Source organism: Elephantulus edwardii, unplaced genomic scaffold, assembly GCF_000299155.1.
Source record: "Elephantulus edwardii isolate Elephantulus edwardi_28Jun2011 unplaced genomic scaffold, EleEdw1.0 scaffold00074, whole genome shotgun sequence".
In the NCBI taxonomy this organism is placed as follows: Eukaryota; Metazoa; Chordata; class Mammalia; order Macroscelidea; family Macroscelididae; genus Elephantulus; species Elephantulus edwardii.
The window spans coordinates 12201590-12212391 of NW_006399824.1; the positions used below are offsets into that span (position 1 = coordinate 12201590).

The window sequence follows — 10802 nt, forward strand, 5'->3', positions numbered from 1 at the left end:
AGAACTGACTTTGACAAGCACTGTGGCAATTGGACAATTAAAACAGACATTCGGATGGCGGGGAAGAACAACAAACTGGGGAGGAGGGTGGAGAGAATGGTGCAGCAATGAAGGAGCGAAAGCCCAGAATCCCTGTGAATGTTCATTGAAACTAATAAAATTTAATAATAATAAAAAAAAACCAAGAACAATAATAATCTCTATATATAGAATGATATTGTATACTGATTTTTAGAGGAAGAGTCACTCAGCTTTTCACGTTGCTCATGTCTCTCTTTTTTTACAAGTTTTAGTTAAATTCTATCATTTAAGACAAACTGTGCAACTCACTCTTTATGCCATTCTGTGACTTTGAATAAATGCGTACGCATGTGATCATTACTGTTGTCATCATTTTCCCTCAGTTGTGGGGTTTTTTTGTTTGGGGTTTTTTTTTTGTTTGTTTTGTTTGGGGTTTTTTGCCTCTACTACTTTGTAGTCAGTCTTTACACTATCCCCTTTCTCAATCCCACATGCATTTTCTAATAACAGAATATCATATGACTAGATTGAGTAACATCTTGAATCTTTGCCCATATTGTTGCGTGTTGTTAGGACTGGATATTTTTTGGAAAGTACATCATTATGCTTGGAAAGGTCAGTCAAAGAGAGGAAGACCCTCAACAAATGGATTGACACACTGACTACAGCATTGGGCTCCAATATGTAGAAATGAGGATGGCAATCTTATTCATAGGTAGAGTCAATGCACGCCACTGAACTATTAGTTGGTAATGACTCTTGACAGTTAGACTTAAATGTAATGCCTAATGATTTAGAGCAGCTTTTCATGTTCTTACTGGTTCAATATCAACATATTTTCTTTGAGAAAGTGTTAAAATCTTTACCTATATTTCAGGATTATGTGGTTTGTTAGTGGTGAGTTTTGAAAGCTCTTTATATATTAACCTTTTTTACTTTAAATAGGAGATGCCACTGACCTCAAGCTTTATACAAGAGATAATTGAAAAATTGAGATAATAGAAAATTGGAAACTTTTTTGTTAAAATGTTTTTGTTTTCCTTTTAAAAAAATTTTTACTGTAGGGGAGCTCTGGTGGCCTAGTGGCAAGAAGCTGCACTGCAATCCCAGAGACTCATGGTTCGAATCCACCAGATGCTCTGCCCGGGAAGGAGGGACAATTTCCTCCTGTACCAGTCAGATCCTATTTGATGGTACACACACACACACACACACAGGTACACACACACACACACAAATAATAAGAACATTAAAAAAATAAAAATTAAAAAAAAATTTACTGTATTGGTTTGCTTACCAAGTTTTTAAACATTATATTTCACACTAATCTTCATTCAAATTGTGTTTCATACAATCATTCCCATGTGTTATATTTTATAAAATGAACCACCATTGGATTGTGCCCATCTTTACCCTGTTGTTTTCAGGTCCCTGCTGAATCTTTCCTATTTCCTTCACCACCATCCTCCATCCACCTGTGCAACCTATGATTTTGCCCCTACCCATCCTCACCCTTCTGTCCCAACCCCTTCTCCCCTTGGTTCCTCATACACATTTTACTAGGCATCCTTCTATTTTTACAATATTGATCTTCTGCAATATTTGTACTTATAAGGCTGAGTGAGTTCACTCAGCATAAGGTTCTCCAGTCCCTCCCAAATTATGTCATATTTTTTGAAATAGTTATTTCTTAGTGTTATGTAATATTCCATTGTATGAATGTACCACAGTTTCTCAATGCATTCAGGTGTGGTTCGACATTTGAGATGTTTCTATGTTCCTACGATGGTCAGTAATGCTGCTATGAACATTGATGTCTGTTTGTCTTGGCTGTAATTTCCTTGGGGTATATATCCAGTGGAATAATATCCAGTGGAATAGCTGGATCCTATGGAATTTCTGTGTTAAACTTTTTGAGGAAACGAAAACTGCCTTCCAGAGTGGCTATACCATTTTACAGTCCTACCAACAGTGTAGAAGAGTTCCTACCTCTCCACATTCTCTTCCACATTTATTGCTAGCTGCCCTGCTAAACTTTGTCACTGCTACTCATTTGAGATGGTATCTCATTGTGGTTTTGATTTGCTTCTCTCTTGCCAATGATTCTTGATGCATTGTTGTTGTTTTTATCTGTCACTGAGTTTACTGAGACTCATAGTGACCATATGAACAGTAGTTCTAAACCTTTCCTATCCTGAGCCAGTTTCACTGCATCTCACACACTTGCCCTAATTACCCCAGTCACTGTTAGTCCATCTCACCCAGAGTCTTCCTCTCTTGAGCTGTATGTCCAAAGTGTGTGTGACAGAGCTTCAAAATACTTGTCTTCAAAGAGCAACTTGTTTTTACCCTCTCTAGGACAATTCTGTTTGTTCCCTTGGCAATGCATATTACGTTGAATAGTCTTCTCCAGCACCACAACTCAAAGGCATCTTTTACTCTTCTATTATCCTTAGTCATTGTCCAGCTTTCTGATGAATAGCATGCGTAGCAAGTTCTGCAAAGTCCATGGCCTGAATCAAGCACACTTACGTTTGTGGACTGAAATCATTATGGAGAGGTCAATTCTTGACAGATTTTCCTAGTGTTTAATTCCTTTTTTTGATTTCCTGACTGCTTATACCAAGAGTGTTGATTGTGGAACTGATTCAAGCTGAAATTGTTAGCATTCTCAATCTATTCTCCTCCTGACATGGTGCAGCCAGTTAGCCCAGTGGTGAGAATCCTTTTTTTCTTAGTATTGAGCTGTTCATATTGCAGACTGCAGTTCTTGACCTTGTGCAGCAAACGTTTCAGGTCTTCCTCATGTTCAGCAAACAAGGTTTTATCATCTGCATAATGCAGGTTGTTGATGTGTCTTTCATCAGTCCTGATACCAAATCCCTCCTCATAAAATTTAGCATCCCGAATGATCTGATCTGCATATAGATTGAAATGATACATAGAAGAAGGACACATCTCTGATGTACTCCTCTTTTATTTTGAACCTTGCAGTATTTCCTTGCTATGTTCTGGCAACTGCTTCCTGGTCCAAGTATAGGTTTTGCATGAAATCAGTCAGGTATTCTGGGATTCCCATTTTTCACAGGGTTAGCCACAATTTGTTGTAATCCACACAGTCAGATGCCTTTGCATTGTCACTTAAACACAGATATACATTCTTCTCTTATTCTCTGCTTTCAGTTAAGATCTGTCTGATATTAGCTGTGATGTCTCTAGTGCCAAGGCCTCTTTTAACCTTATCCTATATTTCTGGTAGTTCACTGTCAATGTACTGTTCCAATCGTTTTTGGATAATGGTAAGCAAGATTCTGTTTGCATGTGATATAACTGATACTGATCGGTAATTTTCATACTCTGTTGGATCACCTTTTTGAGAGAATGGAAATAAATGTGGATCTCTTCCAGTCAGTTGGGCACATAGCTGTCCTCCAGATTTCTTGTCAAAACCTAATGAACATATCTAGTGCAGCATCTGTGTGTTGAAATATATCCGTTTGTATTCCATCAATTCCTGTTGATTTTTGCCAGTTTCTTCAGAGCAGCTTGAACTTCTTTTTCATCACCATTGCTTCTTAATTTTATGTTGTTTCATGAAGTTCTTTTGTGTAGGCCAAGTCTTTTTGGTACAGTGACTCTGTATACTTACTCTTTCCATCTTCTTTTGATGCTTCATGGATCATTCAGTATTCTGGCCATAACATCATTAACTTTGTAATGAAATTAGCTAGACTAGTAATTCATGAAGAAGAAATGTAAACAATATAGAGTTGAAAAGCTTTTCTGCAATTCACTTATTTGGCTATTTATTCTTTTTAAAATTTTTTTATTATATTTTAATGAAAATTTACAGAGATTTTAGATTTCCATTCATTAATTGTTGCACTATTCTCCCTGCCCACTCCTTGTCTCCAGTTCATTCTTCTCTTTGAAAAGTAAAAGAAAAATTCTTTGATTGTTACACAGTCCCTCCCACCAAGTCCACTTCATTTTGCAGCCTTGTAGAAACAGTAGTTGATATTTGTCATTGGGAAAATCTGTTGTGAAAGACCTCATTAACAGGATGAAAATTAAAGATGTCACTTTAATGAGTAAGGTGTTACCTGACCCAAACCATTGTCTTTTCAGTTACCTCATATTCCTATGAAATTTGATTTAAAAAAGAAAGACTAAAGGAAAATGAATACATTTCATTTATGGATTTGTTTGTTTTTTGCAAAGATTATTAGATATCTATGGATTGTCAGAAGAAAGAACAAATTGTTCTTGGACGAACAGAACCAGAATGTGCCTCCTTAGAAGAAAGGGTGGTTATCCTTTGTCTGGTTTTGGACACGTTCTGAGGGAATAACAGTTGCTAAGAACATAATGTTTGTGCCAATGACAATGTGGAACAGTCTCCATAAAATAAATTAACATATGCCTATACCAGTTGGTTCAGACATAGCAACATTTGAGAATGATACAAGCACAGACATTGTTTTGTTCTGTGATACATCAGATTGCCCTGAGTCAAAAGTGGCTCAATAACAATCTTCAAACATACCTTTCTTTCTTTTTTTTTCTTTTCAAACTTACCTTTCTTTAACTTTCTCAGTTAGCTTGCAGAGTCTGTGCTGCTATGACTGTTATTCTTCCTATGAGTTAATTCTTTATTTTCGTTGACTCTTTCATTAACTGATGACAAATAATTTCTCTGTAGTTCAGCAACTTTGACAAAAAAATTATAGTAATAGTACCCACTTTACAGGTAAATTACAATGTTTAAATTACTTAAATCATGTACTTGGCACATAATAAAGTATCCAAGTAGTGACCTGATGCTAAGAGTTCAGCTACTAACTGTAAAGACTGGTGATTGAATCCTACTGGCTGCTCTATGAAAGGAAGGTAGAAGCAGATTGTCCTATGAGTGTAGCCTTGAAATTCCTATGGGGCAGCTCTCCTCTGTCCTCTAGGAAATTTTCAAGATGGAATAGACTCAAGGCAATAGGTTTGTTTTTTGTTTGGGGCATCTAGTGTTGGTTTTTTTTTTTTTATGTCTTATTACAGTTACCAGCAATATTTTTAATTTCTTTATATAGGTTTGACTGCTCCTTGGGATATGAAAAGATATTCTTGTGTTCTGTATTCACACTAGGATATACTAGCAGCACTGAAAAACAAGGAACTCATAAAATACTACACAGCATGAGGACATTTTGCTGAGTAAAATATCTAGTCTTAAAAGGACAAACACTATATAACACAACCATTATAAAACAGGACTGGCATGGGGCTTGGGGGAAACTAAGAAAAGGGGATAAATAGTGGACATTGCATTGGAAGAGATGAAAGAAAGAACTGTTTAAAAGGAATATATGATTATGTATTATTTGTATGACAATCAGTCCAGAATAAGAAGTGTATTACAAAGGAGATGAGGGTGGGGAGGGGTGGCTTGGAGGGAGGAAATTATGCAACAGTGTAGGGATTTAAAAAAACAAAACAAAACAAAAAACCACCCCCAAAAACCCCACTAAAGGGTGGAGGGTTGGGGAGGAAAATGTGCAGCAATGAATAAATGAAAAAATAAAACTTTTCTGTAAACTTTAATTAAAATCACCAAAAAAATGAGAATTTTGCTTATATGTTATTGTAAAAAGAGAAAAGGCCATGTGGGTATGTCTATATGTGACCTTTACCAACTCCACAAAGGGCGGCCGTCCCAATCTACAGCACCCACAACATAAAACTAATTCCTGTTAAGTCAGACATGTCCCCCCTACTTCCACACCTTGTTTTACTCCTGCCAGTACTAGTTTTGCTGCTTTTCTAGGTTCAGAATCTATTAGAATAGCTCAGAAGCCATACAGTACCATATTAAGGAAGTCATAATTCAGGTTAGTAGCAGAATTATGTATCAGTCAGTCAGGATAGCTTCTGAAATGTGCTCACTGGCCCCTCAGCCTTCAGCTTAATGGCCTTATGCCCCTCAGTTCTCTAACAAACTTGGGCAAAAGACTCTTAGCTCTGGTTTTTCTTCTGTAGCAGTCACAAGTCAGCTCCACCTCATGATCGCATTCTGGTTACTGCCATAGCCCTTGATCTGACTCAGACAAGAATTTCTGACCCCAGTGGACTTGCTTGGTGGTGAGTCTCCAATTCTATTGGATCTGATCAATTTAATGATGAGACTACCCATTCCCTTTGTGGATAGGCTAAATGCCCTATATGCATATCCCTGCCTATCCTATGTGACCTTTGAATAAATGAAGATAATCCTATATAGGAGTTCCTGAAGTCAGATTGTTATGAAGATTATGCCAATTTAGAGAGCTCTGATAGCATAATTCACAATGAGTTGCATTGCCAACCCAGAGGCCTTGGGTGTTTCAAATCCACCAAGGCTCCTTTGGTGAAAGACAGACAGTTTGCTAAGTTGTCATTTATAACCTTGGAAACTTGGTGATACGATCTTCAAAGCTTGGTGGAGGGTCACTATGAGTTGAAACCAGTTAAACAACGATGAGTTGGGATTACATGTCAATTTATATAGCACTTAATACAAATCAAAAGTTATACTTGGAATATAATTATATTTTACTCTCAATAAATAGAGAATCAGCAGATATACAGAATAGCTAAGAGTGCTAACCAAATGATAACAATATAGAATATACTTTCTTCTCAAGTACACGTGGAACATTCATTCACCAGGGTAAACCATATTTTTTGGTCAGAAAATAAACCTTTGCCAATTTAAAATAAATTATTTCCTACAAAGATGTCTTTAATAGAATTAAAAGTAGAAGCTAATAATAGAAAGATACCTAGAAAATTCTCAAATATTTGGAAATTAAACATTATCAACTCTGTGATGCATGGATCAAAGGATAATTCCAAAGGAAATCAGAAAATATCTGTACTCAGTGAATCTATAACTGTTGCCACCAGCTAAAGCAGTTCTTAGAAGAAAATTTATCACATTATCTCTTCATGTTAAGAAAGAACAAGATCATGAAACAATCATCTAGGCTTTCACCTAAAGAAACTTAGTGAGAACACCTATTAAATGGTTTCCAGGTCCTGTTGTGTAAATTCCGACTCATAGCAACTCCTGTGTACAATAGAAAGGAATTCTGTTTTGACCCACTTTTGACCCACTCCATCCTAACAGTATTACTATGTATGAGCACATTATTAAAACCACCATGTCAAACCACATCTTTGAGGGGCTTCCTCTTTTTCTCTCTCTACTTGACCTGACCAAACATGATGTCCTTTTCTAGCAGCTGGTGGTTCCTGATAACATTGCCAAAGTACATGTGGTGGGGTCTTAACCTCCTTTTAAAAAATTGTACCTACTAGAGAATTTTAATTTATAATGTAGAACGTTTTTAGATTGTAGGTCAAGACTGAGGCTGATAGCTTGCTGTCTGATTTTGTAAATATAATTTTGTTTGACCACACCCAAACTAATCTGTTCTATAAAGAGAATTTTAGACAGAGACCATAAGGCTAGCAAAATACCTACTGTCTGTTTTTTTTCTGAAAATGTTTACCGACCTCTACGTCTAGAGTAATCAGTTTAGATACAGTTTTTAAGTGTATGTTTAAAAGATAAGAGGCAATCTCCCTTTTGATTAAGAGTCTTCTTAATAAGTACGTTTTCTCTTCTAGTCATAAAATAAGGTACATAGAAATGATTAATTATGGATTTTATAGAAATACTAATTCAGTTCACAAATTGGTTAATATCCTGTTTCATAATTTATAAAATAATTCCACTGTTTTAGTTTAGGATATTTTATAGGTTTCTGGTTTGTTTTTTTGTTTCCCTCATAGGTATATGTGGAATTTGATGATCTTGAATGGGACAAACGAGAGTGGGTTAAAGTTTATGAAGATTTTGCAACTTTCTTGGTGGAATACCACTTAATCTGGGCCAAAAGGAAGAACCCTAGGCAGACTCAGGGATCAAAGAGCAAGCAAATTCAGTGGCCTGCATTGGTAAGACTATTTTTACTTTATTGCACCTTTGAGTCTTTGTTTTCAAAGTATAGGAAATGAATGTAAGAGTTTACATTTACCTCGCTTGTTATAAATTAGTATTCTTGAATAGGCTCTGAAGTACCTGGAAAACAATTTCAAAACAGATTTTGTTAAAGAAATTTTATGTGTCTTATTATTAGAAGGTTTAAACATCTATATAAATAAGGGAGCTCTGGTGTTAATACTCTATAGGGAATGGTGCTGCTACCCTCAGCCTTGGAGTGGAATAAGATGGACAGTAAGCTCAGAAACCCAGGGCAGGGGCCGCTGTGCATTACTTTCATCGCAATGACAGTGAGTTAGTCAGTTTATAAATAGTTTAGTCTACAATATTAGTTTTAGAATATATAAGTAGGATTAAAGACAACAGAGATAGTTGGTTAGTTTAAATGGAACACACTGTAATTTAGCTGAAAGAGATACTGTATATATACTTTGAACAGCACATAATTTTTTTGGTTTATTAAATTCATTTAAAATTTAGTAAATCTTTGTGCATGATAGCAGATCTTAAATGTTATGTTCATTTATAGATAAAATGAACATCAGCAAATATTACAAAGCAAATATAGTCGAGTCCAGTATATTTTCAGCTTATTTTGAGAGTTTTATAAAATAAAAATATACTAACTTAACTAGAACATAAATTATCTTAGGGAAAGAGCCACATTTCTTTTTAGCTCTTGTTTTGTGGTTGAATGTATAACATGTAACAGATAATACAGTTTATATTTGGGTAAGATAATTTTTTAGGGAGTTCTGATGAGCTAGTGGTAAGGTGCTATGTTGACAACCCAAAGGCACCACAGTTCAAACCCACCAGCTGCTCATCACCAGGAGAAAGACAGGCAGTCTTCTCTTATTGACTGACTACCTCTGAAAACCAAGTGGAAGATCAGCTATGAGTTTCTTCTGACTCAATAGCATATAACAACAAAATAATTTTTACATTGTAGTGAAGAAAATATTTTATTTAAAAAGCCATTTAAACCTTATTTTGATATTTGATATATCTGATGTGTCAGAGTTGGTTCTGATTTGAGAGTACTCAACAGTGTGTCAGAATAGGTACTTGAATTTTTTTTTAAAAAAATGTAATCTATAAGGATTGTTTTCAGTTGCTAATAATTTTAATCTATGAAAATTTTTTGTTATCATTTAAATTATTTTGTATAGTCACTTTTATTTCTTTGAATATTCCATTTTTAAAATAATTCCAAAGAGGTAAACAATTGAAAAGAAGAGGAAGTGAAATTAAATAAATGATATTTTAAACGCAGCATAATTATGGAAAGATGATATCCTTAAACATTAGTTCTAGTAGGATACTTTGAACATTCTGATAGAGTAAGGAAAATAAAGTTTTTCACTGTCAAGTTTTTAAAAAGTAATTCTTGAATGAGTATATTGAATTATATTAAAGTTTTAAACTATGAATACTTATTGATAATACATTCTTTATCCTCCAAATGGTTTAAAGCCTGTGAGTAATTATACTTATGAATGTTGTATGAGGAAAAAAAAATCTCTAAAACGAAAAACAAGTAGCTCAGTGATACAAAAACTTCAGTATCAGAGTTCAAACATAAGCAGTACTTAGAAAACCTTTGCCATTTCTTTTCTCTCATTGCCACTGAGTCACAACTGACCCATAGCTGACCCTCCAACAGCTTTTACTATTTCTTAAAGACATTTACAGTTGGGATGGTTTTCCTCTACAAATTAATGATTTTTAAGAAAATTTCTATTAAAAATATTTTTCATCATCATTTTTGAAACAGTATTTCTCTTGAAAACCTTTTGTTGTTGATTGTTGTCAAGTTGAGCACAACTCATAGCAACCCCTGAATAAAAGACCTGAAGCCTTTCTATAATTATACTCATTTCTCAAAGTTCATAGTGTTTCCAGAGGCATGCTGTTTAGGAAGTGGATTTTTTTTTAAAATTCCACTTTCTCATTATACAGAACATCACATGCATTTATGTATATGTTGGAGATATTGTCAGTTCAGTTCCAAATCACCACAATAAAGTGAACAGTACAATAAAGCACATCACTATTTTTTGTTCCAGTATATATGGAAGTGACATTTTAATTTCTGTAGTCTGTCTATAATAAGTCTATAGTCTGTAATGCAATAATAATTATGAAAAAGTTTGAAATATTGTGAGAATTACTAAAGTGGGATACAAACATGTAGTAAGCACATCTTGGTAGGAGAAGAAATGCTAATATACTTGTCTGAAGTAGGTAGATAAAAAATTTCAGTTTGTTAAAAACAAAACACCACATGTCTTTGAAACACAATAAAGGAAAGCTACCATTTATTAAATTAATAATAATGGATTCTTAGTGCTGCAGTGGCTAAACACTCAGCAGCTGACCAGAAGATTAAGAGTTGGCAGTCACCAGCCTCTTTACAAAAGAAAGATGTAGCAAATCACTTCTGTAAAGATTGACCTCAAGGATTGCTATGTGTTGATTTGATGATACACTACAAAATATGTATATATACATATATACAAAAAATAATGATAAATATAGGAAATGGCATATGAGCAAGAGCCTGTGGTGATGAAGGAGGAAGTTCAAGCTGCTTTGGGGGAAATAGCCAAAAATAAGGCCCCAGGAATAGATGGTATACAAGTTCAAGTATTTCAGATAACAGATGTTGCCCTGGATGTGCTCACCAAGTTGTGCCGGGAAATCTGGAGAGCAACCACTTGGCCAACTGACTGGGAGAGAC

At 35.0% G+C, this 10802-nt stretch overlaps 1 protein-coding gene across 1 annotated transcript in view; it reads left to right on the plus strand.

Moving 5' to 3' along the window:
* JMJD1C (jumonji domain containing 1C) overlaps positions 1 to 10802 on the plus strand; it is a 317954-nt gene that overhangs the window by 85709 nt on the left and 221443 nt on the right. Inside the window, exon 2 of the mRNA XM_006889056.1 lies at positions 7849 to 8013. Coding sequence (XP_006889118.1) covers positions 7849 to 8013 — 165 coding nt within the window. The remainder of the gene's footprint in view (positions 1 to 7848; positions 8014 to 10802) is intronic.